Source organism: Carcharodon carcharias, chromosome 6, assembly GCF_017639515.1.
Source record: "Carcharodon carcharias isolate sCarCar2 chromosome 6, sCarCar2.pri, whole genome shotgun sequence".
In the NCBI taxonomy this organism is placed as follows: Eukaryota; Metazoa; Chordata; class Chondrichthyes; order Lamniformes; family Lamnidae; genus Carcharodon; species Carcharodon carcharias.
The window spans coordinates 171,472,072-171,497,549 of NC_054472.1; the positions used below are offsets into that span (position 1 = coordinate 171,472,072).

The window sequence follows — 25,478 nt, forward strand, 5'->3', positions numbered from 1 at the left end:
ATGTTACAGTGCAGAAGAAGACCATTCAGCCCATCGTGTTTGCGCTGGACATATATCTAGTTATAGATTAAATGCATTGACTGGCTGTAGAAATGAGTATAAAACAGTATATCACATACAGCTAGTTAGTAAAAGATTAAATGTATGAAATAGCTGCTAGCTAATATATCAGAAACAGCTAGTTACAGATTAAATGTATGGACTGGCTGTAAATACTAATATATCAGATACAATTAGTAATGTATAAAATCTATGGACTGGCTGTATAAACTAATATATCAGATACAGCTAGCTATAAATAAAATGTATGGGCTGGCTGTATCAGGTAAAACTAGTTATAGATAAAATTTATGGATTAGCTGTATAAACTAAGATATCAGATACAGCTCTAGGTTAAATGTATGGGCTGTAGAAAGCAGTATATCAGATACAGATGGTTAGCTATGGATGAAATGCATGGGCTGATTTTAGAAGTCAGTAACATATATAAACCAGTATCTCATAAGACCATAAGACATAGGAGCAGAAATTAGGCCATTCAGCCCATCGAGTCTGCTCCGCCATTCATTCATGGCTGATAAGTTTCTCAACCCCATTCTCCCGCCTTTTCCCCGTAACCTTTGATCCCCTTACCAATCAAAAACCTATCTATCTCAGTCTTAAATATATTCAATGACCTGGCGTCCACAGCCTTCAGTGGCAATGAATTCCATAGATTCACTACTCTCTGGCTAAAGAAGTTTCTCCTCATTTCTGTTCTAAAAAGTCTTCCCTTTACTCTGAGGCTGTGCCCTCGGGTCCTAGTCTCTCATACTAATGGAAACATCTTCCCCACATCCACTCTATCCAGGCCTTTCAGTATTCTGTAAATTTCAAATCAGGTCCCCCTCATCCTTCTAAACTCCATCGAGTATAGACCCAGAGTCCTCAAACGTTCCTCATATGTTAAGCCTTTCATTCCTGGGATCATTCTCGTGAACCTCCTCTGGACCCTCTCCAGGGCCACCACATCCTTCCTGAGATATGGGGCCCAAAATTGCTCATAATATTCTAAATGTGGTCTGACCAGAGCCTAATAAAGCCTCAGCAGCACATCTCTGCTTTTATATTCTAGTCCTCTCGAAATAAATGCCAACATTGCATTTGCCTTCCTAACTACCTGCAAGTTAACCTTAAGAGAATCCTGGACTAGGACTCCCAAGTCCCTTTGCACTCCAGATTTCTGAATTCTCTCCCCATTTAGAAAATAGTCTATGCCTCTATTCTTCCTACCAAAGTGCATGACCTCACACTTCCCCACGTTGTATTCCATCTGCCACTTCTTTGCTCATTCTCCTAACCTGTCCAAATCCTTCTGCAGCCTCCCCGCCTCCTCAATACTACCTGTCCCTCCACCTATCTTTGTATCATCTGCAAACTTAGCCAGAATGCCCTCAGTTCTTTCATCTAGATCATTAATGTATAAAGTGAAAAGTTGTGGTCCCAAACCTGACCCCTGTGGAACTCCACTAGTCACCGGCCGCCATCCTGAGAAGGACCCCCTTATCCCAACTCTCTGCCTCCTGCCAGACAACCAATCTTTTATCCATGCTAGTACCTTGCCTCTAACACCATGGGCTCTTATCTTACTGAGCAGCCTCCTGTGCGGCACCTTGTCAAAGGCCTTCTGGAAGTCCAAGTAGATAACATCCATTGGCTCTCCTTTGTCTAACCTACTCGTTACCTCCTCAAAGAATTCTAACAGATTTGTCAGGCATGACCTCCCCTTGATGAAACCATGCTGACTTTGCCCTATTTTATCATGCACTTCCAAGTATTCTGAAATCTCATCCTTAATAATGGACTCTAAACTCTTACCAACATCTGAGGTCAGGCTAATCGGCGTGTAATTTCTCATCTTTTGCCTCACTCCCTTCTTAAACAGCGGGGTTGCATTAGCAATTTTCCAGTCCTCTGGGTCCCTCTCTGACTCCAGTGATTCCTGAAAGATCACCACTAACGCCTCCACTATCTCTTCAGCTATCTCCTTCAGAACTCTGGGGTGTAATCCATCTGGTCCAGGTGATTTATCCACCTTCAGACCTTTCAGTTTTCCTAGCACCTTCTCCTTGGTAATGGCCACCATACTCACCTCTGCCCCACAACTCTCTTGAACTTTGGGGATGTTACTCGTGTTTTCCACCGTGAAGACTGACGCATAGTACCTGTTCAGTTCCTCCGCCATTTCTTTGTTCCACATTACTACTTCTCCAGCATCATTTTCCAGCAGTCCAATGTCCACTTTTGCCTCTCTCTTACCCTTTTATATATCTAAAATATAACTCTTGCAATCTTCTTTTATGTTACTGGCTAGTTTACCGTCATATTTAATCTTCTCCCTCCTTATTTCTTTTTTAGTTGTCCTCTGTTGGTCTTTGTAGGCTTCCCAATCCCCTGGTTTCCCACTGCTCTTCGCCGCACTGTATGTTTTCTCTTTAGCTTTTATGCTGTCCCTGACTTCCCTTGTCAGCCATGGTTGCCCCGTCCTCCTTTTAGTATGCTTCTTCTTCCTAGGGATGAATTTTTGCTGCGTCTCCCAAATTACTCCCAGAAACTCCTGCCATTGCTGTTCCACTGTCTTTCCTGCTAGGCTCATCTCCCAGTCAATTCTGACCAGCTTCTCCCTCATGTCTCTATAATTGCCTTTATTCAACTGTAATACCGTTACATCTGATTCCAGCTTTTTCCCCTCAAATTGCAGGGTAAATTCTATCATATTATGGTCACTTCCTCCTAAGGGTTCCCTCACTCTATAAGAGCTACTGGACTCTATAAGAGCTAAGGGTTCCTTCACCTTAAACTCCCTGATCAAATCTGCCTCATTACACATCACTAAATCTAGAATTGCCTGTTCCCTAGTGGGGTCCACCACAAGCTGCTCCAAAAAGCCATCTCGTAGACATTCCACAAATTCCCTTCCTTGGGATCCACTACCAACCTGATCTATCAGATCGAACTGGATAGACATTGAATGCATGGACTGGCTCTGGAGGCCGCTCTGAGTTTGATTGCAGGTGCTGTGCGCTAGGCTGTGCAGCGGCTGAGTGATTATATCGATTGCTCAGCTGACGGTTGGCGGGCGCCGCGCCGCCATGTTACTGTCTGGCCTGTTCCGCACTGCTTTCTCACACTCGGTAAGGATCGACTCAGATTGTTAAATCATTCCCGGGTATTTCAAGCCGAGTGATATTGTGTATTTCTTTTCTTGCTTTGGGGTAGGGTGGGGGGAGTGTGGAGCCTGGTCTGAAAAGGGGGATGAGTGAGTTAATGCCGCCTGCGGGCCCAGGCCCGATTGAGAATTAACATGGCGGCGGCGATGGTTCGACCTTCACAGAGAAGCCGGCTTCACCCTGAGCTCTGCAGCTTTTCATCAATCATCCACTGATCCTCACCGCGCTTCGTTGCTTTAGCTTCATTTCATTTCACCCTATTTATTTCAAACTGTTTCACTTTTTAATTGATTCTCTGTTTAATTGAGTGAGATTACACTATATGATTTGTTTAGTAACCCCAGGGACTGAATCCCCGTACCCCCTCCTCCCCCCATTTGTTTTTCATTTCATTGTAATTTAAGAATTTCAAATGAATATTCATGTGTTGGCACTCAGTATCTCCACCTTGTTCAGCCCTGTATCCCCTTCCTCCTTTGATTTAGTATCCACTTTTGTCTAAGTATATTTCTGTTGAAATATGTAAGGTACTAAATACAGTAAGTGCTTCCAAGTTTTGTTGTCAGTTGGTTTTTTTTTATGTAAGCAGTAAGGACCACAAATTACTTTTTGCTCCAGTTTGTGAATAATGGACTGCCCTCTAATTCTATAAAATATTCAGTGTATTAAGATGTCATTTATTGGTTCTAGAATTCTCCAGTGATTTTGTTTTTTTTAACTGTGATAATTGGTAATTAGTGTTGTTACTTAGTGTTTTTATGTTTAATCTTAGTTTAGGGAGAGCCAATGATGAATTGACCTATGCACCCTCCTTTCACTCCATTCTTCTGAAGGCCTGTTGGTAAATACTTCTGGTTTACAAAAGTCTGTTTTCCAAATTGGATCCCATTGTTGCTACAGGATAGCAAGTATATAATTGGAAAAATTAGCATTTTGATTTCTAGATGGTAGTGATGCTGGTGAGGCCTAACTTTTTGCCAACCCTGATACACACTGAAGAGATGGTAGTGGACCTTCTTGAACTATTGCAGTTCTTGTGGGGATGGATCTCTCATAAGTGTCAGGTGGTGAAGCAGTGATCATTTATTCTTAGGTTGAGAATAGTTTATGGATAGGGGGAGGGAAATATCAACTGTGAAGTAAATTGGAATCAAAGATTGGCAGGTAAAACAGTAAATGAGCAACAGGAGTCCTTTTAAAGGGGAAATAATTTGGGTACAGCCTAGACAGATTCTTGTGAGGTGAAAAGAATGGGTATCAAAGACTGAAGATACAGAGATTAAAGTGGTTCATAATTAGTAGAGAACTAAACTGAATAAAAAACTTGCAAAGAACTGAAAAAAAGGAAATAATAGGGGCAAAAGAGTCTCAACCTGTTGTTAGTCTGTGAAACCCCAGAGAGCACTGGAAACTGGGCCATTGGATGTATTCATTGCTGAGTTAGACAAATTTTTTGATCGGCAAGGGAGTCAAGTTTATGGGGAATTGACAAGAAAGTGGAGTTGAGTCCACAATGTGATCAGCCATGATCTTATCTAATGGCGGAGCAGGCTTGAAGGCTGAATGCTTAGTCCTGCTGCTCATTCTAGAATTCTTGTGCTCATATGAGAATGGTCTAGCAAGTAATATAAAAGAGAACCCAAAAGTCTTCTATAAACCTATAAGAGGATGTTTGGGGCTGATTAGGGACCAAAAATGATCATCTTAGGGGGACAGAGAGTGTGTCTGAGGTGATAAATGAGTACGTTGCACCTGTCTTCACTAAAGCAGAGGATACTGCCAATGTCACAACAAAGGAAGGGGTAGTAGAAAAAGAATCCAGTCATCTCCCATTGACATTTAATGGCATTGCCATCACTGAGCCCCCAGGATGTTGATAGTGGGGCATTATCATTGATTAGAATCTGAACTGCACCAGCCATATAAATAGTGTGGCTGCAAAAACAGGTCAGAGGCTAGGAATCCTGTTGCGAATAACTTATCTCCTAACTCTCCTAAGTCTGTCCATCACCTGCAAGGCACAAGTCAGGAGTGTGATGGAATATCCTCTGTTTGCCTGGATGAGTGCAGCTCCAACAGGACTCTAGAAGCTAGACACCATCCAAGACAAAGCAGCCCGCTTGATTGGCATCCCATCCACCACCTTCAACATTTACTCTCCACCACTGACACACGGTGGCAGCAATGTGTACTATCTACAAGATGCACTGCAACAACTCATCAAGGCTCCTTTGAGAGTACTTTCCAAACCCATGACCTCTAACATCTAGAAAGACAAGTACAGCAGATGCGTGGGAACACCACCACCAGGAAGTTCCCCTCCAAGGCACACAATATCCTGACTTTGAAATATATTGCCATTCCTTCACTCTTGCTGGGACAAAATCCTGTACAATCCCCCTAACAGGCACTGTGGGTGTAGCTACACCACGTGGACTGCAACAGTGCAAGAAGGTGTCCCACCACCACTTTTTCAAAGGCAATTTGGGATTAGCAATAAATGCTGCCCTAGCCAGTAATATTCACATCCTGTGAAAGAATACAAAGGAAGTGAATATGGTAGAAATAAGTAACGAGGGAAGTAAAGGTGGAAATTGCGGAGCCCTCAAACTTCCAACCCACTTTAAATGTGAGAAAGATGCCATATGACTGGAGGATTGCAAATGTTATATTATGCTTTAAAAAAGGGTAGAAGGATAAAATGAGAAAATGAGTTAATAACTCAAAGCAAATATGGATTTGTTAAAGGTGAATTCTGTTTGGCTGATTTGATTTGAGTTCTTTGATGAAGTAATAGAGAAGGTTAATAAGGATAGTGAAGTTGATGTTTTGGCAAAGTACCAAATAGAATGGAATATCATGGGATTAAAGGGGCAGTGAATGTGAATATGAAATTAGCGAAGGGATAGAGAATAGTGGTACAGATTTTTGTCAGACTTGAAATAGAGTGCAGTCCTAGTGATTGGTGCTGGGACTTTGCTCCTTTTGATGTTTGTCAGTGACTTGGACTTGGGTTTACAAGGCATAATTTCAAAGCTTACATGAAACTCAAATGTAAACAGAGAGGAAGAATAATAACAGACTTCAGGAAAACATAGACTGGTGAAATGGACACATGCAGATGAAATGTAGCATAATAGAAGTTGAAGTGATTCATTTTGTAGGAAAAGTGAAGAGGGGCAATATAAACTAAATGTTATGACTTTGAAGAAGGTATCGGGACAGAGACAGGTTGTAAGTATTTGAAGGTGGTAGAATGAGTTAAGGCTGATAAAATGGATATGGGATCCTGAGTTTTACAAATAGAGGTTCATTGTACAAAAACAGGGAAGTTATGCTCAACATTTATAAAACATTGCTTAGGCCTCAACTGGAGTATTGTGGTCCCCAGAGTTGACCACACTTTAGGAATGATGTCAAGGCCTTAGGGAGGGTACAGAGGGGAATCACAAAAAGTTAACATGCAGATACAGCAAGTAATTAGCAAGGCAAATGGAATATTGGTCTTTATTGCAAGTCTTGCTACAACTGTACAGGGTATTTGTGAGACCACAGGATCTTGACAGTGTAGGAGGCCATTCGGCCCATTGAGTCTGCACTGGTTCACTGAAAGAGCCTTTGAACTAATGACACACCCCTGCCTTATCCCTGTAACCTTACACATTCTTTCTTTTCAGATAGCAACCCAATTCCCTTTTGAATACCTCGATCGAACCTGTCTCCACCACCCTTTCAGGAAATTCGTTCCTGGCTCCAACCACCCTTTGGGTAAAAAATGTTTTCCTCACATCATTTCTACTCATTGTGCCCATTATTTTGCACCTGTGTCTTCTACTTCTTGATGTACTCTTGAGTGGGAACAGTTTCTCACTATTTACTATGTCCCTGGCCCTCAGCATCTTGAATACCTCTATCAAGTTTCCTCTCAGCTTTCTTTTGTCCAAGGAAAACAGATCCAACCTCTCCAATCTATCCTCGTAGCTACAGTTGTTTATCCCTGGAATTATTCTTGTGAATCTCCTCTGTACTCTCTCCAATGCCTTCACAGCCTTCCTCAAGTATGGTGCCCAGAACTGGACGCAGTACTCCAAATGAGGCCTAACTGGTGTCTTATACAAGTGTAATATGGTGTCCTTACTCTTGTATTCGGTGCCTCAATTAATAAAACTTAGGATACCATATACTTTATTAACTGCTTTCTCAACATGCTCTGCCACCTTAAATGACTTATTTACATATACACCGAGGTCCCTTTGCTCCTGCACCTTCTTTGGTTTCTCCCTTTATTTTCTACTGTCTCTACATATTCTTCTTGCCAAAATGAATCACTTCACACTTCTCTGTATTGAACTTCATGTGCCATTTGCCTGCCGAATCCACCAATATGTCTATGTCCTTTTGAAGTTCAAAGCTATCCTCATCGCAGTTGATAATGCTTCCAGTCTTTATATCATCCGCAAATTTTGAAATCATGCCCTGCACACCACAGTCTAGGTCATTAATATCTATCAAGAGGAGCAAGGGGGGGTTCCAACATTGACCCCTGAGGAACTCCACTCCAAACCTTCCTCCAATCTAAAAAAAAACAACCATTTATCACTATTCTCTGTTTCCTGTCACTCTTATCCAAGTGCCTACTTTCCCTTTTATTCCATGAGCTAGAATTTTGCTCAACTCTATTGCGTAGCACTGTATTAAATGCCTTTTGAAAATCCATATACATCACAGCAACAGCATTGTCCTTATCAGCCTTCTCTGTTAACTCCTCAAGAAACTCCAGCAAGTTAATTAAACATGACTTGCCCTTAATGAATCTATGCTGGCTTTCCTTAATTATCCCACACCTGCCAAAGTGACTATTTTTGTCCTGAACTATAGTTCCCAGAAGTTTCCCTACCACTGAAGTAAAACTGACTGGTCTGTAGTTGCTGGCAGTGTCCTTGCACCCCTTTTTGAACAATGGTGTAACATTCACAATTCTCCAGTCCTCCGGCACCGCCCCTATGTCTAAGGAAGACTGGAAGATTATCACCAGTGCCTCTATGTCCTCCCTCAGTGTCCTTGGATGCATCTCATCCAGTCCTGGTACCTTATCAATTTTAAGTAAAGATAGTCTTTAATACCTCCTCCTCCTAAATTGTAAATTCATTGAGTGTACCAGTTACTTCCTCTCTCACCTCGGCCTGGGTAGTATCCTTTTCCTTTGTAAAGACAGGTACAAAGTTACTCCTTTAACACCTCCACTACTTCTGCCTCCACATCCAAGTCTCCTCTTTTATCCCTAATTGGCTCTACCCTTTCTTTTACCACCCTTTTATTATTTACATGCTTTTGGAAGAACTTGGGACTCCCTTTTATGTTAGCTGCCAGTCTCTTTTCATGCTCCCTCCTTGCTTATCTGATCAGTTTTTTCACTTCCTCTCTGGTCCTTCTATATTCAGCCTGATTCCTTATTGTATTTTCTACCTGACATCTCTTGTACGCACACCCACGGTGCTGGGATTTCCAGGATTTTGATCTAGCAACATTGAAGGAATGGCGATATATTTTGAAGTCAGGATGTTGAGTGACTTGGAGGGGAACTTCCAAGTGGTGGTGATCCCATCTTCACCTCTATCTCTCTCAATTTCCAGGATGTTCTATATTTATTTGTCCTACCTTTCCCCTTCAAGGGAATATACCTTGACATTGCTTGCAATACTATCTCTTTGGAGGTGGCCTATTGTTCAGCCACCGTCTTTTCTGCCAACATTTGATTCCAACTCACTCGACTCAGATGCATTCTCATCCCATCAAAGTTGGCTTTCCCCTAATTATCCCTGCTCTGGGTTGCTCCATGTCGTTCTCCGTGGCCAACCTAAACCTTATGGCCCAATGGTCACTGTCCCCTAAATGCTCTCCCTCTGTTATTTGGTCCACTTGGGCTAACTCAAGACCTAGAGTACTGTGCACACTCTTGATCTCCTTATTTAAGGAAGAATATACTTGGATTGGAGGCAGTTTAGAGCAGGTTCACTCGGTTGATTCCTAGGATGAAGGGGTTATCTCATGAGGAAAGGTTGGGCAGATACTCCTTGGAGTTTAGGTGATTTTATTGAATTATGTAAGATCCTGAGCGGCCAGTTAGGATAGATACTGAGAGCGTGTTTCTGCTTCTGAGGGAATCTAGAATGAAGGGACACAGTTTCAAAATAAGGGGTTTCCCATTTAATATGGTGATGAGGAAGAATTGTTAGTCTTTGGAATTAACGACCCCAGGTAGCAGCGGAGGATGGGTCATTGAGGTTATTCAAGGCTGTCAGATTTTTGATCGACAAAGGAGCCGAGGGTTATTTGGGAGGGGGGGGTGCAAGCAGGAATGAGGAGTTGAGGCCTTGATCATATCAGCTATGCTACTGAATGGTGGAGCAGACACGAGGGGCCGAATGGTCTACCCTTCCTAATTCTTAAGTTCTTATTTAATAGAATAGCAGCAAGAATGCATTTACATGAATGCATGTAAATAGGGTTGGTGAAATGAAGACACAGGTAGCATTGTAGGAGCCTGGTGTTGAGGCAGTAATGGAGACCTGGTTCAAAAAAGGGCAGGACTGGGTGCTAAATATTCCTGGATACAAGGTGTTCAGGAAAGATAGGGAAGGAAAGAAAGGAGGAGGGGTGGCTGTAATGATTAAGGATAAAATTAGTGTTGGAGAGAGAGGATGTACGAGAGAAGTCAAAGACAGAATCTATTTGCGTAGAGATAAGAAACAACTGCCATTACACCAGTGGGTGAATTCTATAGACGATCAACTAGTGGGAAAGATGGAGAGGAACAAATTTGCGAGGAAACTACAGAGATGTGCAAAAACTATAGGGTAGTTTTTTTTATTCATTCACGGGATGTGGGCTTCGCTGGCTGGTTCAGCACTTATTACCCATCCCTGTTTACCCTTGAGAAGGTGGTGGTGAGCTGCCTTCTTGAACCGCTGCAGTCCATGTGGTGCAGATACACCCACGGTGCTGGGATTTCCAGGATTTTGATCTAGCAACATTGAAGGAATGGCGATATATTTTGAAGTCAGGATGGTGAGTGACTTGGAGGGGAACTTCCAAGTGGTGGTGATCCCATCTGTCTGCTGCCCTTGTTCTTCTAGATGGTAGTGGACTGTGGGTTTGGATGGTGCTGTTGAAGGAGCCTTGGCGAATTTCTGCAGTGCATCTTATAGATGGTACACACTGCTGCTAGTGTGCATCGGTGGTGGAAGGAGTGAATGTTTGTGGATGTGGCGCCAATCAAGCGAGCTGTTTTGTCCTGGATGGTGTCAAACTTCTTGAGTGTTGTGGGAGCTGCACTCATCCAGGCAAGTGGAGAATATTCCATCACAATCCTGACTTGTGCCTTGTGGATGGTGGACAGGCTTTAGGGAGTCAGGAGGTGAGTTACTCATCGCATGGTTCCTAGCCTCTGACCTCTTGTAACCACAGTATTTATATGGCTAGTCCAGTTCAGTTTCTGATCAATAGTAACCCCCAGGATGTTGATAGTGGGGGATTCAGTGATCGTAATGCCATTGAACATCAAGTGGCAATGTTGGATTCTCTCTTGTTGGAGATGGTCATTGCCTGACAATTATGTGGCGGGAATGTTACTTGCCACTTGTCAGCCCAAGCCTGGATATTGTTCCGGTCTTGCTACATTTGGACACGGACTGCTTCAGTATCTGGGGAGTTGCAAATGGTGTGGAACATTATGCGAACATCCACACTTCCAACCTTATGCTGGAAGGAAGGTAATTGATGAAGCAGCTGAAGATGGTTGGACCGAGGACACGACCTGAGGAACTTCTGCAGTGATGCCCTGGAACTGAGATGATTGACCTCCAGCAACCACAACCATTTTCCTTTGTGCTAGGTCTGACTCCAGCCAGCGGAGAGCTTTCCCCCGATTCCCATTGACTCCAGTCTTGCTCGGGCTCCTTGATACCACATTCGGTTCAATGCTGCCTTGATGTCAAGGGCAGTCACACTCACCTCACCTCAGGACTTCAGCTCTTTTGTCCATGTTTTAACCAAGGCTGTAATGAGGTCGGGAGCTGCGTGGCCCTGGCAGAACCCAAACTGGGCGTCAGCAAGCAGGTTATTGCTAAGTAAGTGCAACTTGATAGCACTGTTGTTGACCCCTTCCAATACTTTACTGGTGATGGAGAGTAGACTGATGGGGTAGTAATTGGCCGGATTTGTCCTTTTTGTGTAGAGAACATATCTGGACAATTTTCCACATAGATAGATGCCAGTGTTGTAGCTGTACTGGAAAAACTTGTTGTAATGAGGCGTCTTTAAATATCTGAATATAGACCTGGAGAGTCGTAGTATTGGAAAGGGCAGAGAGGGGGATGTGCTTCTGAAACGTATTCAGGAGAACTTTTTACATGGATACGTTTCTGGTCCAAAGAGAAAGAAGGCATTGCTGGATCTGGTTCTGGGGAATGAGATGGGCCATGTGGATCAAGTGTCAGTAAGGGAACATTTAGGAGACAGTGATCATTGTTTCATAAGGTTTAAGTTAGCCATGGAAAAGGACAAAGAGCAATGCAGAGTAAAAATAATTCATTGACAGAGGGCCAATTTCAATGGGGTGAGATTGGATCTGACCCAGATAAATGGAAATAAGAGATTGGCAGGCATGGACTGAAAGGGACAGTGGCAGCATGGATACAAAGTTGGCTGAGTGATACGAATGGAGAGTAGTGGTGAATGGGTTGATTTTTGGACTAGAGGAAGATAAATAGTGAGGCTCCCAGAGGTTGGTCTTGGGCAAATAGACTTGGGTATGCAAGGCACAATTTCAAAATTTGCAGATGACGTTAAACTTGAAGGTGTTGTGAGGATGGTAGTGATAGGCTTCAAAAGGACACAGTGGTAACAGATGAAATTTAATGTGGAGAAGTTTGGAGGGAGAACAAGGAAAGGCAATACAAAATAAAAGGTACAATTCTAAAGGAAGTGCAGGAGCAAAGGGACCTGGGGATATATATGCATGAATTGAAGGTTGCAGGTCAAGTTGAGAAAACGGTTAATAAAGCACACTGGATCTTAGACAAGAACAAAAATTGCTGGAAAAATTCAGCAGCTCTGACAGCATCAGTGGAGAGAAAGACAGAGTTAACGTTTCGAGTCCGTATGACTCTTCTTCAGAACTTTTTTTTTGGAGGCAAAGGAGAGATTGCAAAAGATGTCATAAACTAAAGGTCAAAGGGGCGTTGATGGTGGTGATACTGGCTAAAGGAGGTTCTAATGGTGACATTAAGAGTAGAAAGCAGGATGAGCAAGCGGCAGATGGCCCGGGTTGGGTGTGGGGGAAAAAGATCGAAATAGGCTATCAGATGGGGATAAAACAACGAATGAAAATAAATTTAAAAATAGGTGGTGAAAAAATATATATAGATATAAATTAAAAAATAAATATTTTTAAAAAGGGGATCAAAAAGGGATGAAGATGGAGGAGAGAGTTAATGATCTGAAGTTGTTGAACTCAATGTTAAGTCCGGAAGTGCCTAATCGGAAGATGATGTGCTGTTCCTCCAGTTTGCGTTGAGCTTCACTGGAACGTTGCAGCAAGCCACGGACAGACATGTGGGCATGAGAACACGATGGTGTTGAAATGGCAAGCGACAGGAAGATCTTGGTCGTGCTTGCAGACAGACCGAAGGTGTTTCACAAAGCGGTCACCCAGTCTGCGTTTAGCCTCTCCAATGTAGAGGAGACCGCATTGGGAGCAGTGAATGCAGTAGACCAAGTTGAGGGAAGTGCAAGTGAAGCGCTGCTTTACTTGAAAGGAGTGTTTGGGCCTTTTTACGGTGAGGAAGGGAGAAGTAAAGGGGCAGGTGTTGCACCTTCTGCGATTGCATGGGAAGGTTCCTTGGGAGGGAGTTGAGGTGATGGAGGAGTGGACCAGGGTATCTCGGAGGGAATGGTCCCTATGGAATGCCAGCCGGGGTGAAAAATGAGAACAAGGGGGACCCTATCATGGTTCTGGGAGGGAGAGGAAGGTGTGAGGGCAGAGGTGCGGGAGATGGGTCGGGCACAGTTGAGGGCCCTGTCAACCACCATGGGTGGGAAACCTCGTTTAAAGAAGAAGGAAGACATGTCAGAAGCACAGCTTTGGAAAGTAGCATCATCGGAATAGATGCGACTGAGAGAATGGGATGGAGTTCTTGCAGGAAGCGGGGTGTGAGGAGCTGTAGTTGAGGTAGCTGTGGGAATTGATGGGCTTGTAATGAATATTGGTGAACAGTCTATCATGAGAAATTTTGAGACAGAGAGGTCAAGGAAGGGAAGTGTCAGTGATGCAGGGGTGGAAATTGGAAGCAAAGTTGAAAAATTTTTCCAGGTCCAGACAAGAGCATGAAGCACCACTGAAATAGTCATCGATATACTGGAGAAAGAGTTGTCGGAGGGGGTCTGAGTAGGACTGGAACAAGGAATGTTCCACATACCCCATAAAGAGATAGGCATAACTGGGGCCCATATGGGTACCCATAGCCACACCTTTTATTTGGAGGAAATGAGACGATTTTAAGGAGAAATTGTTCAGTGAGAGAACAAGTTCAGCAAAACAGAGAGTGGTGGTGGAACGGGAATTGTTTGGGCCTCTGTTCAAGGAAGAAGCGGAGAGCCCTTAGACCATCCTGGTGGAGGATGGAGATGTAGGGGGATTGGATGTCTATGGTGAAGAGGAGGTGCTTGGGGCCAGGGAACTGGAAATTCTTGATATGACGTAAGGCATCAGAGGAATCATGGATGTACAAGGGATGAGACTGGACAAGGGGAGAGAGAACGGAGTCAAGAAAGGAAGAAATGAGTTCCGTGGGGCAGGAACAGGCTGACACGATCGGCCTACTGGGACAGTCCTGTTTGTGGATTTTGGGGAGGAGGTAGAAGTGGGCTATCCGAGGTTGGAAGCTGTGGAGGGACAATCTCCAGAGGAGATTAGGTTAGCAACAGTCCTGGAAACAATGGCTTGATGTTTGGTGGTGGGGCCATGGTCCAGGGGAGGTAGGAGGAAGTGTCTGCGAGTCGATGCTCTGCCTCTGCGAGATAGAGGTCAGTATGCCAGACAACAACATCACCACCCTTGTTGGCAGGCTTGATAAAGTCAGGGCTGGACCTGAGAGAACGGAGTGCGGCAAGCTCAGAAGAAGACAGGTTAGAGTGAATGAGAGGAGCAGAGAAATTGAGATGGCTGATGTCAGGCCAACAGTTCTCAATGAAAAGATCAAGAGCAGGTAATAGGCCAGAGGAAGGGGTCCAGGTGGAGGGACAATACTGGAGATGGGTGAAAGGATCCGTTGAACGGAGGGAGGACTCCTGCCCAAATAAGTGAGCACGGAGACGAAGGCGGCAGAAGAGGAGTTCAGCATCGTGCCGAGCCCGGAATTCATTGAGGTGAGGGCGTAACGGTATGAAACTGAATCCTTTGCTGAGTACTGAACGCTTAGCATCAGAGAGGGGAAGGGAAGAGGGTTTGGTGTATACACGGACGGGGCTCGAATTAGAAGACTGGATGGGGTCAGAGGGACGGGAAGGGGTGGAGGGCCCTAGAGGGGCATTGGTATCAGCGAGTTGTTGGAGCATGCGTTCCTTAGCACCTGAAAGAAAGAGACAAAGTTTCTTGTTAAGGTGTCGGATGAGACAAAGAATAAAATGAAACTGGGGCCAAGGATAGCTTTGAGATAGGGTGAGTTGGTGCTGCTGGAGGGAGAGGTTGAGTGTGTTTATATGGTGGCGCATGGCACTGAGTGTGGATCTCAGGATGCAGTGAGAACAGCAGCCCGTGGAGCGTTGTATGTCCCGGAGATACCTGTAATCCTGGGTGGATTCAAAACATGAGGGATGGAACTTCAGTTGGAATCCATGTGGAGTAAATCGGAGATGGAGACAGTCACTGAGGAAGGAAATATGGCTGTGAAAGCGAGTTTTGGCAAACATCTTGTCAAACACCGGGAGGAAAATGGAAAGCAATGAAGGTGAACAGGACAAAAGAGACAAGCGGAAATCTTGTCGTAGAAGAGCAGTACTTCTTCAAGGTGTGCATTCCTGGAAGAGAAATGGCAGTCAATTAAACACTAAGATAAAAGCAAAATACTGCAGATACTGGAAATCTGAAACAAAAATAAAAATTGCTGGAAAAACTCAGGTCTGACAGCATCTGTGGAGCGAAAGACAGAGTTAACGTTTCGAGTCCGTATGACTGTTCTTCATCATAGGATCTTGGATTTTATAAAAAGGGACATAGAAAACAAAAGGCATTGGTAATCCTTTATAAAACGCTGGTTTGGCCTCAACTGGATTATGATGTCCAAATGTGCATTTATTCAATTCTGTTATGAAAGTCATTATTGAATCTGGTTCCACAACCTTTCAGGCAGTGCATTGCAAATCCTAACCACTCGCTGTGCAGGAAGGATATGAAGGCATTGGTGGGGCTGTACAAAGGTCTACAAGAATGGTTCTAGGGATAAGGGACTTCAGTAATGGGGACAGATTAGAGAAACTGGGCCTTTTCTCCACAGAGGAGATTTCATACAGGTGTTCAGTCATGAGAGGTCTGCATAGAGTAATTAGGGAGAAACTGTTCTTGTTGGTGGAAGGGTCGCAAGCCAGAGGACACTGAATTAAGTTGATAAGCAAAAGAACTGGAGGTGACATGAGGAAAAACCTTTTTATGCAGTGAGTGGTTATGACCTGAATGCACTGCCTGAGAGCTTGGTGGAGGCAGATTCAGTGATGGCTTTCAAAAGGGCATCGGCTGATTATCTGAAGAGAAAAAAATTGCAGCCCTTTGGGGAAAAGGCAGGGGCGTGGGATTAGCAGAGTAGTTTTTACAGAGAGCCAGCACGGCCATAACAGGCTGAATGGCCTCCATTGCTGTAACCATTTTATCAGGAACTTCAGTTATGTGGAAAGGCTGGAGAAGCTAGGGTTGCAGAGGAGATTAAAGGGAGATTTGATAGAGCATTCAAAATAATTTTGATACAATAATTGAGAAACTGTTTCCAGTGGTAGAGGTAAAGCAATGGGGAAAAAGGACCAGAGGCACAAAATAAAATGCAGTGAGTTGTTAAGATCTGGAGTGCACTGTCTGAAAAGGTGATGGATGCAAATTCAGAAATGACTTCAAGAACGAAATTTGATAAATACTTAAAAGGAAAAATATTGTAGTGCAGGGAGAGTGGGACTATTTGACTAGTTCTTTCAAAGAGCTGGCACAGACAGCTGATAGACTGGCTCTCTCTGCTGTATCATTCTGAGAATATTTCTAACAGAATTGTGATTGTTGTAGATCAGTTATGGTGTGTAAATAAAACCTAGTTTGGCATTTGTATCTCCTCCATCAGGACTGCAGAGCTTAGATCTGATCCATTGGTTGTGGGATCGCTTAGCTCTATCACTTGCTGCTTATGCTGTTTGACACGCAAATGGTCCTGTTATAGCTTCACCAGGTTGACACCTTATTTTTAGGTATGCCTGGTGCTGCTCCTGGCATGTCCTCCTTTCTTTAGAACTGAGGAGGGTGAGGGAAGATTGAATTTTTTTTTATATTTGTTCATGGAATATGGGCCAGCATTTATTGCCCATCCCTTGTGCCCTTATTCAGTGGGCATTTAAGAGTCAGCCACATTGCTGTGGGTCTGGAGTCACATGTAGGCCAGACCAGTTAAGGACAGCAGATTTTCTTCCCTAAAGGACATTAGTGAACCAGATGGGTTTTTATGACAATCAGCAATGATTTTGTGGTTATCATCAGACTTCTAATTCCAGGTATTTTTGATTGAATTCAGATTTCACCATCTGCCGTGGTGGGATTTGAACCCAGGTCCCCAGAGCATTACAAAAACAGAAAATGCTGGAAAAACTGTGTTACATTCATATATAGCCTAACAGCATCTGTGGAGAGAAAAATACCAGAGTTAACGTTTCGAGTCCTTATGACTCTTCAGATGTGATGGATATGATGTTGTCAGTGTTCACAAGATCTTGCCAACTAGTTGGAGTTTTATAGTTTTAATTAAAAAAAATAGACTCTGAAACTGAAGTGCTCTTGTAGACACTCACAGCAGTTTTTATCATCATAAGTAACTGCATAATAATGTAAAACTGTATAATATCTTGAAAAGTAAAACAAATGTCTGCCATGACTAAATTGGACTTGAGTTACAATCAAATAATCCTGAGCCTTTGGTAGTGTCACCATTCTTTATTGTGAGAGGATTTTCAAAGATGCACTTTTTGAAAATCCATTTCAGGAACTAGTTGTCACAAGTTGAGTGTGAGCAGCTGTTTTATGACTGAAGGCGATAAATGGAAGAATTTAATTCAAAGACAGTCCTCTTCTTCTCCACCACCTGCCGCATCAGGTTCTTAATGTTCCATTAGTTTTTTTAAAAATTGTAAACTTAGTCATTCCACTGACTGCACAGAAATACACTATCCCTTCAACTGCTTAACTCATTTTTCTTTCTGTTCATTCTCTTACCTCGAGACTTGTAATTTAATGAGGGAACTGTTCCCATACCTTCACTAGTGCTTCTTCAAAAATCGAGGCTACAAATCCTACTTATGGAAGATTAAGAATGTAACCAGTGCCCTGTCACTCCATGATGTACAAAGCAAGAATCCAATGTGCTGTCCTGTCCTCCTTACTCTGCTACCTGTTTTTATTGTTATATTTTATTTACATAGATTTGTTATTGTCTTACCATCATGTCTTGTCACTCTAGTTGCATAATAAATGAGAGGACCTGACTAATCGCCTTGGCCTTTGAAAGGTTGAGTATTTCTCTATATATTTTGCAATGTTATTTGCAAATTACAGGTAGAATTACAGCACTACCCTCCCCCACCCCACAAATGGTAACCTGAACAACGTAATCTCTTTTGAATGCTTGCTAATGTTTGAATTATTAAATGATCTGTGGATTTGTATTATCTACAATATGAAACATTTTCAAACTTCATCATTGTGGCACTTACTAATTGCTTTAATTATGTCAACAAGTGACACCTGAGAACAGACCATTCGTCTTTAGTTCTGGATCAGCTACTTATAAAAATGATCTAAAATGACATTACATTTTGATATTGACCACAATAGAACAGTATTTCCATGATATTGGTCTGAGAATTTTAACCTTTTTATTTTTACATTCTAGGTGAGACAGATACGTTATGTACAAAGGACAGCTCAATGTGCAGGAGGAAGTGGTGCAGCCTCATTTGTGGTAAGCAATTGGTGCACAGTACAGGGACATGCATTTTTAGATACATGTCTTATAAGTTTTTAATTTAGTTAGGATATTTTTTAGTTGGATTAATCTGATGCTGCAGTGGTTAAAACTCTACTTTCACTTCTGGTGTCAGTGTTTGACCTCAGGTACTTGAGTTAATAGGTTGAAAGTCTTAAGAATCTTGTAGCCAAAGAGAGTAGAGTAAAAGCAGTTAAGGTATGCTCAACCCACATCCTAGTGAGTACAAAGGAGCAGCACTATTACCATGTCAAGCATAATTGGCACTAAAATGACAATATTTGGTGTTACATTTATATAGTGCAATGTGTACTGGAGCTGGCTTTGAAGCATTGTACTGGATTGCATTTAAAATAGTAAATTGAAGTATCGTATCCTCAATTAACCCTACTTGTTGCAATAAATGACACAATTTTGCACAATAATTGTGCACAAACTTATCAAACTCAGCATTACAATAGAGTTTGAAGAGGTAAAGATAAAAACATAACCCCTTACTACTTTTGTTTCTCTGTGGCACTGCAAAAGCAGGCATTGATAAATAGTTGGTTCATTGCTAGCTTCTCTCTCTCTCTCTCTCTCTTTGTATTTAATATTTATATATACACACACACAGCGGGACTACTAATTGGGTGAATTTGTGAGGAGAGTTCATGTGTCATTGACATCACTGATTTGACCTTCCACTCAACATTGTTTTGGGAAATTTTGTGTTTATTAAATACAGTATTATTAATTCTGCAATGTCTGCCCTATGGTTCAATTTACCACATGTAAAGCATGATTATTGTAAATGTGTCAGTAGGATACAACAAAGAGTTCTTGTTAAAAGTCATTCAGCAAATGCATGGTATCTGAGGCCACTTGGGAGACCTTTTAACTGTTTGTTACACATGGGTTGAAAGGGTTTTTCAATATGCTTTGGTATAATGCATAAATATTAGCACTATGAACGATGATGTAACTGAAATATTTCAGCTGTTGTCTGGAGTAGTCACTTTGCATGTGATTTCATGTAAAGAAAAATGTAATATTTCAATAGCATGGAAAAATATTTTTCAAATTCTTGCAAAGTGCCTGTAAGAATTGTACCTAAGATAGAATGATCTGTGAACTTGCATTATTGTGACTTTCAGGATATTTCTGAGAATAGCATGCATCTTGGCAAAGAAATGTAAGATCTGGGTTAGAATCATAATCACTGTCAAATTAACTAAAGTATGCAACCGTACAGTCTGAAAATCATTACTGATGAGTATAAAGACTGTTTATATTGTCAGACTGCTAAATAGAAATGCATTGTTTTAAGTTGTAGTCTTGAGCTAAGATGTAGATGAGATGAAATCCTAAGAGTAACTATGCTGCAGTTTTATGATGGTACCTTAAGTAAATACAACATTAAGTTCAGTCTGCGGGAAAACGGAGTACTCATCTCCAGATAAAGAGGGAGGGAAAGTCACCCTCAACTTCATGGCCACTTTGTGTGTGCAGTTGCACCAAGCTGTGGGTAGACCCTCAGTATGCAAACACCAGAATCTACCTCTCCCTGTTGTTGTGGAGGATGGGTCTGGCCACCTTACTGTGGAATGCTCTGTTCACTTGGACTGTGCCATACCACCTGTCTCTTGTAGAAAAGTTTGTGCACAAAAACACAAGTCCATCAGGCAGGAGTCCACACAACATCCTCCAGGAGGAATGCAGATGGTGCATCTTGTCGAATGGTTCCCCAAGTGGACTCAAAAATTCCTTTGGTAAAATGCTTCATTGCCAGAACTTTCATACAAGCATCCAGACGTAGCTTGCCTGGTGTTGAGAAGGGCCCTCCCCGTCAGATCCTTCATGCACATCTGGGGTCTCAGTGCTGCTGCACAATGTTCCTCAGGCAGCTGCAATAGGGAACAGACAGTCGCCCTCCTGTTGGAATGTGCCTTTGCAAATCAGGTCTGTGAGAGATGCAGTGGTTCCTGTTGCGGTTCAGCCAGAGCAGCTCCATAACGAAGGATTCATTCAGGGATGCACACCAAGTTAAACATCAGCTGTTGCAGTAGGACCATCAGCTTGGTGAAAGACACTCTTTGGTCTGCCTAAAACTTGGTCTTTCAGTGCAAAGAGCTGCACGACTGAGTGTTTGCCGATTAGCATACCCAAGGTCCAGGACTACTTGCTGAATGACACTAAAGCTTTAGATAGCTGCTGCAAAGACTCAATAAGGAAATGCCAAAGTTTAAGGCCCTTCCACCTTAGTACACCAAGGGTCTGGACCCATGTAAAACCCCTTGGGTTGTATTGCAACAGTTTGACATGAAATGTAATTGATAAATATAACTTGTTAACCATAGTTAGGCACCTCATTGTGCCACCATACTGTAATGAAAGAAACAGAACTGTACTGCACTTTATGTAATGTCAAATTTGAACTGTTACTACATTTATTAAAGTACATTATGTAAAGTACATTTTTGAAAGAAAAAGCTCTGGTCCAGAACTTGCACACTCCATAACCTCTTCTCATCAATATTAATTGCCTCCTGTCATAATGCATAATTTCTAAAATCCTTGTCCTCATCAGCATTCTTCCATGACGTTGCCCTTCACTACCTTAGCAACCTCCTTGCTATGTTCATGCATGCATCTACACTTTTCTGATTAGCCTCCTTTGCAATCCTCTCCCTCTGCTCCAAAGTCTTCAGCGATATCCTGCTGCATTGTAGAATGCTCTCCCTAAACCCCTCCATATTGCTACTTCTCTTCACTCCATCAAAAGCCTTATCAAAATCTGCTTCTTTGTGCTTGTTTTCACCACTCCAACCCTTCTTTAACCAGTGCTTGGTCTGATTATTTTTGCTTCACTGTAGATCCTTTGAAACGTTAAATGGCACTTTAAGAGTATGAATTGTTGTTGTACAGTGAAGTGAGCTGCTTTCTATTACCAGTGTGCATTAAAATTTATTTTTCCATTTAAGCATAGGGATACACCTGATAACAATCCAGATACACCATTTGATTTCACACCAGAAAATTATAAGGTAAGAGCACCATGACATTTGTATTCTTTAAGTTTTCTTTTGGACGTTTTCCTAAGAAGTAATTCTTTGAGAATTCAATGAAATATTTGCAATGTTAAGTATTCTTAAAATAGCCAGAATGGAGATTGAACCCCACACTGGCATTACTCTGAACTACATGCCAATCACAGTGAGCAACCGATACCCCCACATTGTGGATGGAATTTGATGCCCTTTCCCGTGGCGAGTTTGTTGGGGGACATTTAATCAGGTGGAGGGTAGCGGTGGAGATCTCGTTGCCTTCCTGCCACTGCCCTGTTTATGTCCATAGCAGGAATTAATACCCACTTAAGGACTGCTCCCGCTGCCGCTGGTATTCAGCAAGTGGCAGGGAAGGTTCTTGCCATATGGAAATCCTGAAAAGCAACCTCTCAAGGTTGCTTGTGGGCTGCTTGCACCCCCTATGGGGGTGAGGAGTCCCTCATTCAAAGGACTGAACGGGGGATCCAGCATCAGAAATGGGTTGTAGCCTGCTGAGACCTCCCTAAACCTATGGGCCCAGGTCCCTCATTGATCCATGGTCTTGGATGGGTGTAGTGTCAGCAGCAGCCATTGCCTTCCCAGTGGCACTGCCAGGCTGGCCTCTGATTGGCCAGAAACTCTGGGTGAGTGGGACCTGCCTCCGGAATCCTTGATCTTTGGAAGAGCCACTGCTGCCAACTTCAAGCCTTCCTGGAAAGAGGTGACGCGGTGCTCTCGCCAGCTCTCCAGCTGGCATTTGACACCCCTGTAGCCTTCATTAAATACTGTCCACTGTATTACATGTAAAATTGATATGCCTTTTTGATAAATTTCCATTGTAAAATTGAAAGTCCAAACCAGCCTTCAGCTGGATCTGGCCTATTTATCTTATGGGCAGAATTTTTGCGTTGACATGCGGGGCCGCGTAAAATGGCGTGCGGTGACGTCGGGCAAGCATCCCAACGTCACCGTGTGCCATCGCAATACTTAGGTAGTTGGGCGGGCGGGCGATATTCTCTGATGCACGCCCGCCGTTAATTAATCACCAAGTTAAAGCCCTTGAGGCAGCAATTGTCTGCTATTTTTCGGGGCCTGTGCGATTTTCAGGACGTCGCACAGGCGTAACAGGCAGGCGGGTAGGACACATTTATGTAAACCTCATCCACGGGAGGGATAAGAGGAGTGAGTGGGGTGGCGAGTGGTATCTGTTAGATGTTTCATTGTGAAAGTTACTGATTCTTGCCTGTGTGAGCAGGAATACTTCAAAACTCATAACAGCTGCTTGGACAGGAGTCTTCAGTCAGGACTCTACAGTAAAGATCATTTTTGGGGCCTGCAGGTTTCAGGAAGCCCTCCCTTAGCCTGAGAATGGGAGTTGTGATATCCACTGGAGGCACCTCCTCTGAGGAGGAAGGGGGGGCCAGAAGGGGGAGGAGGCCAGGAGTCCACATTCAGCCTCCAGGAGAGGCGCAGGGCCAACAGAAAGCCCAAGGCGGAAGAGGCTGCAGAAGATGCCGCTATCCTGCTGCCAGGGTATACAGGCGGCGAAGCAGCTACCTCAATATGTCTGAGGTGCAGTGCCAAAGAAGGCTCCATCTCTCAAGGGAGACAGTCACCTCCATCTGTCAGATGATAGGGTCTGAGATCTGTGTCAACTGTGTTGGTGGGCACCCCATTGCCAGTAGTGCTGAAGGTCACAGCTGCCCTCCACGTCTATGCCTCTGGCTCTTTCCAGAAGTTGGTGGGTGATCTTTGTGGAGTCTCCCAGTCAGCTGTCCACACTGTGTCAAGCAGTTGACAGATGCTTTGTTCAGGCATGCATTGACTTTCATCCACTACTGCTGGGATGGGGCCAGCCAGACACAGTGAGCCAGAAGCTCTGCAGCGATTGCTGGCTTCCCCCAAGTCCAGGGTGCAATCAACTGCACACATGCAGCTGTCAAGGTGCCAGTGGGTGAGCTCGGTGACAGCAGGAAGGGATTCCTCTCCTTGAACATGCAGATAGTGTGAGATCACAAGATGCAGATTCTGCAAGTCTGTGCAAGGTACCCAGGCAGCTCCCAATACAATTCCATCCTCAGACACTCCCAGGTGCCAAGGCACTTCAGTGCTCCAGCATGGCTGGATGGATGGCTGCTGGGTGATAAGGGCTATCCCCTCAAAAGGTGGCTCATGACGCCTCTCCACCATCCAAGAACAGAGACTGAGCAGCAATGCAATTGGAGCCATGCCTCCACAAGGGCTGTGGTAGAGAGAACCATCGGTCTTCTCAAGATGTGCTTCTGATGTCTGAACCATTCAGGGGGTGCACTCCAACACCCCTCAGATTTTGTCACTGATTGTGGTTGCATGCCGCACTTTCCACAATCTTGCACTGGAAAGGGATGACGCAGTGGACGAAGATGATGTTGACGCAGTTGCTCCGGCTGCACACGATGAGTCCAGCAGTGAGTCTAAGGATGAGCACGCGCAGGTGAATGCTGAGGGGGTAGACGCTGACCCAGGTATACTCCAGGGAGGCAGGGAGACCCGGGAGGCTTTAATCCAACAAACCTTCAGCTAGCCCACCACAGATGGACCTCCAACACACACGCCAGGGCTACAGACTCCATACTCGATACCTGAGTGCAAAATCTGCCTGGAAAGGAACATTAACTAAGGGCCTTGTCAATAAAGTTCAATGTCACACAACTCACTCATAACATCATGGGTAATTGTCCACCTGCAGAAGAAAGGAGTCACCTTGAGCCATGCCTACATGTGGAGCCATGCTTACATGTGGAGAGTATCGTGGTTAGCATGTATATAGAGGTGGTCACACCACAGGCAGGAAGGGAATGGGTGACCACCAGGCAAAGCAAGAGGAATAGGCAGGCAATGCAGGAATCTCCTGTGGCTATTCCCCTGCAAAACAGATATACCACTTTGGATACTATTGGGCGGAATGGAGAAAGCAGCAACAGCCAAATTTGTTGCACCGCGGTTGGCTCTGCTGCACAGGGGAGGAGTAAAAATTCTGGGAATGCATTAGTTATAGGGGATTCAATTGTAAGGGGAATATATAGGCGTTTCTGTGGCTGCAAACGAGACTCCAGGATGGTATGTTGCCTCCCTGGTGCTAGGATCAAGGATGTCTCAGAGCAGCTAGAGGACATTCTGAAGGGGGAGGGTGAAGAGCCAGTGGTACAAAGAACATAGGTGAAAAAAAAGGGATGAGGTCCTAAAAGCAGAATATAGGGAGTTAGGAAGTAAGTTGAAAAGTAGGACCTCAAAGGTAGTGATCTCAGGATTACTACCAGTGCCACGTGCCAGTCAGAGTAGAAATAGCACAATATGTCGGATGAATACGTGGCTGAAGAGATGGTGTGAAGGGGAGGGTTTCAGATTCCTGCGGCATTGGGACCAGTTCTGGGGAAGATGGGACCAGTACAAACTGGAGGGGTTGCACCTGGGCAGGACTGGGACTGATGTCCTAGGGGAATCATTTGTGAGTGGTTGTGGAGGATTTAAACTAAAATGGCTGGGGAATGGGAACCTATGCAAGGAGTCAGGAAGGGGAATCAAAGACCAGAACAGAAGACAGAAAGCTGAATAAGAAAAGTCATAGAGAAATCAAGGGCAAGAATCAAACAGGACCTCAGTGAAAAATAGTGGGAACGGGACAAGTAATGTTAAAAAGACAAGCCTTAAGACTTTGTGCCTTAACGCAAGGAGCATTCACAATAATGTGGATGAATTAACTGCGCAAACAGACGTAAACAAGTATGATAGTTGGGATTACGGAGACATGGCTGCAGGGTGGCCAGGGACGGGAATGAACATCTAGGGGTATTCAGTATTTAGGAAGGATAGACAAAAAGGAAAAGGCGGTGGAGTTGCATTGCTGGTTAAAGAGGAAATTAATGCAATAGTGAGGAAAGATATTAGCTCCGACGATGTGGAATCTGTATGGGCAG

General features: G+C 43.7%; 1 protein-coding gene across 2 annotated transcripts in view; it reads left to right on the forward strand.

Annotated features, from left to right (window-relative positions):
• Window positions 1-3,056: 3,056 nt before the first annotated feature.
• ndufv2 (NADH:ubiquinone oxidoreductase core subunit V2) overlaps window positions 3,057-25,478 on the forward strand; it is a 42,623-nt gene continuing 20,201 nt past the window's right edge. The window contains exons 1-3 of one of the 2 annotated variants that reach the window (XM_041190566.1): window positions 3,057-3,173; window positions 18,404-18,472; window positions 21,460-21,522. In XM_041190566.1, the coding sequence (XP_041046500.1) occupies window positions 3,132-3,173; window positions 18,404-18,472; window positions 21,460-21,522 (174 nt within the window). In that variant the 5' untranslated portion in view covers window positions 3,057-3,131. The remainder of the gene's footprint in view (window positions 3,174-18,403; window positions 18,473-21,459; window positions 21,523-25,478) is intronic. The other variant, XM_041190567.1, reaches the window with a different exon arrangement.